This window comes from Pyxicephalus adspersus, chromosome 1 (genome assembly GCF_032062135.1).
Source record: "Pyxicephalus adspersus chromosome 1, UCB_Pads_2.0, whole genome shotgun sequence".
NCBI classification, from domain to species: Eukaryota; Metazoa; Chordata; class Amphibia; order Anura; family Pyxicephalidae; genus Pyxicephalus; species Pyxicephalus adspersus.
Window position 1 is genome coordinate 39,981,179 of NC_092858.1, and position 920 is coordinate 39,982,098.

General features: G+C 34.6%; 1 protein-coding gene across 1 annotated transcript in view; it reads right to left on the reverse strand.

Annotated features, from left to right (window-relative positions):
* The window catches only part of MARS1 (methionyl-tRNA synthetase 1), a gene marked incomplete in the record, with an annotated part of 16,821 nt that overhangs the window by 13,174 nt on the left and 2,727 nt on the right, over window positions 1-920 (reverse strand). Inside the window, 1 exon segment of the mRNA XM_072407410.1 lies at window positions 778-906. Coding sequence (XP_072263511.1) covers window positions 778-906 — 129 coding nt within the window.

Here is a 920-nt window from a genome sequence, read left to right on the forward strand (position 1 = left end):
AGCTTAGTGGTGCAACATATAGTAAAGGTATGATGTTTTAAAGGCAGATTTAGTCTAAGTATATGGGAAAGTTTTGGAATGATTTAAACGTTTGTTCAATATGTTTCTTTGTTTTAGTTTAACATGGTTCTGCTAGAACAGCTCATATATTTTTAAATGTCCTGAAAAAGTGGTTGAGTGGGAAAATTCAGGAAGTCTGGTTTGGATTCCAGGCCAATGGGTTGTTGAATAGCTGTAGCAACTAAGTAGCTATATTTGTGTATTTACTAATAAATAGTCACCTGGACAAAGTGAAAGGGCGGAGGCAGCCATAAAACTATAAAAGAGGGTTGAGCCCTTCTTTACACTGCAACGATAAAATTATGCTACTGAAACAAATCATTTTAATGTCCTAAAAAAAAATCTACAAAAGGAATAAAACCCCTTTGCAAATGAACAAAAATAAAAAGATAAGTCTGGCAAAAAAACATGTCTGCTACATGAGTCTGCAGCAGTAACTTTGTAAGAGTTTTTAGTGTTATGCAGAAAAATTTCTGCAAACAGTTATGATGAAAGGGAAATCAAAGGGAAGCAACTTTGCTTGGCTCCTGATTCTAGGCCAGAAGTTCAAGGAAACAGCTAAAATACATGGATCACATCTGTTTTACCTCAAACATTATTTATATTTCTGTCCATTCAGTTCTGAAAGTTACACAGTTATGTTTATTAGGAAAGGATTTTACTTGATAAAAACACAATACCATATTTAGGGTTGATGGCAATAATTTTTACACTTACCCCAGCAAGGTACGTGGTCTTAGTAAGATTTTGAGCTATGTATGTTAGAGACTTGTTAATTGTTTGTAGAACATCTTCTTTCTTCTTCCCCTGCACCACATGAGCATACAAAGCTGCAGAGATAAATGGCTGGAACAACACAA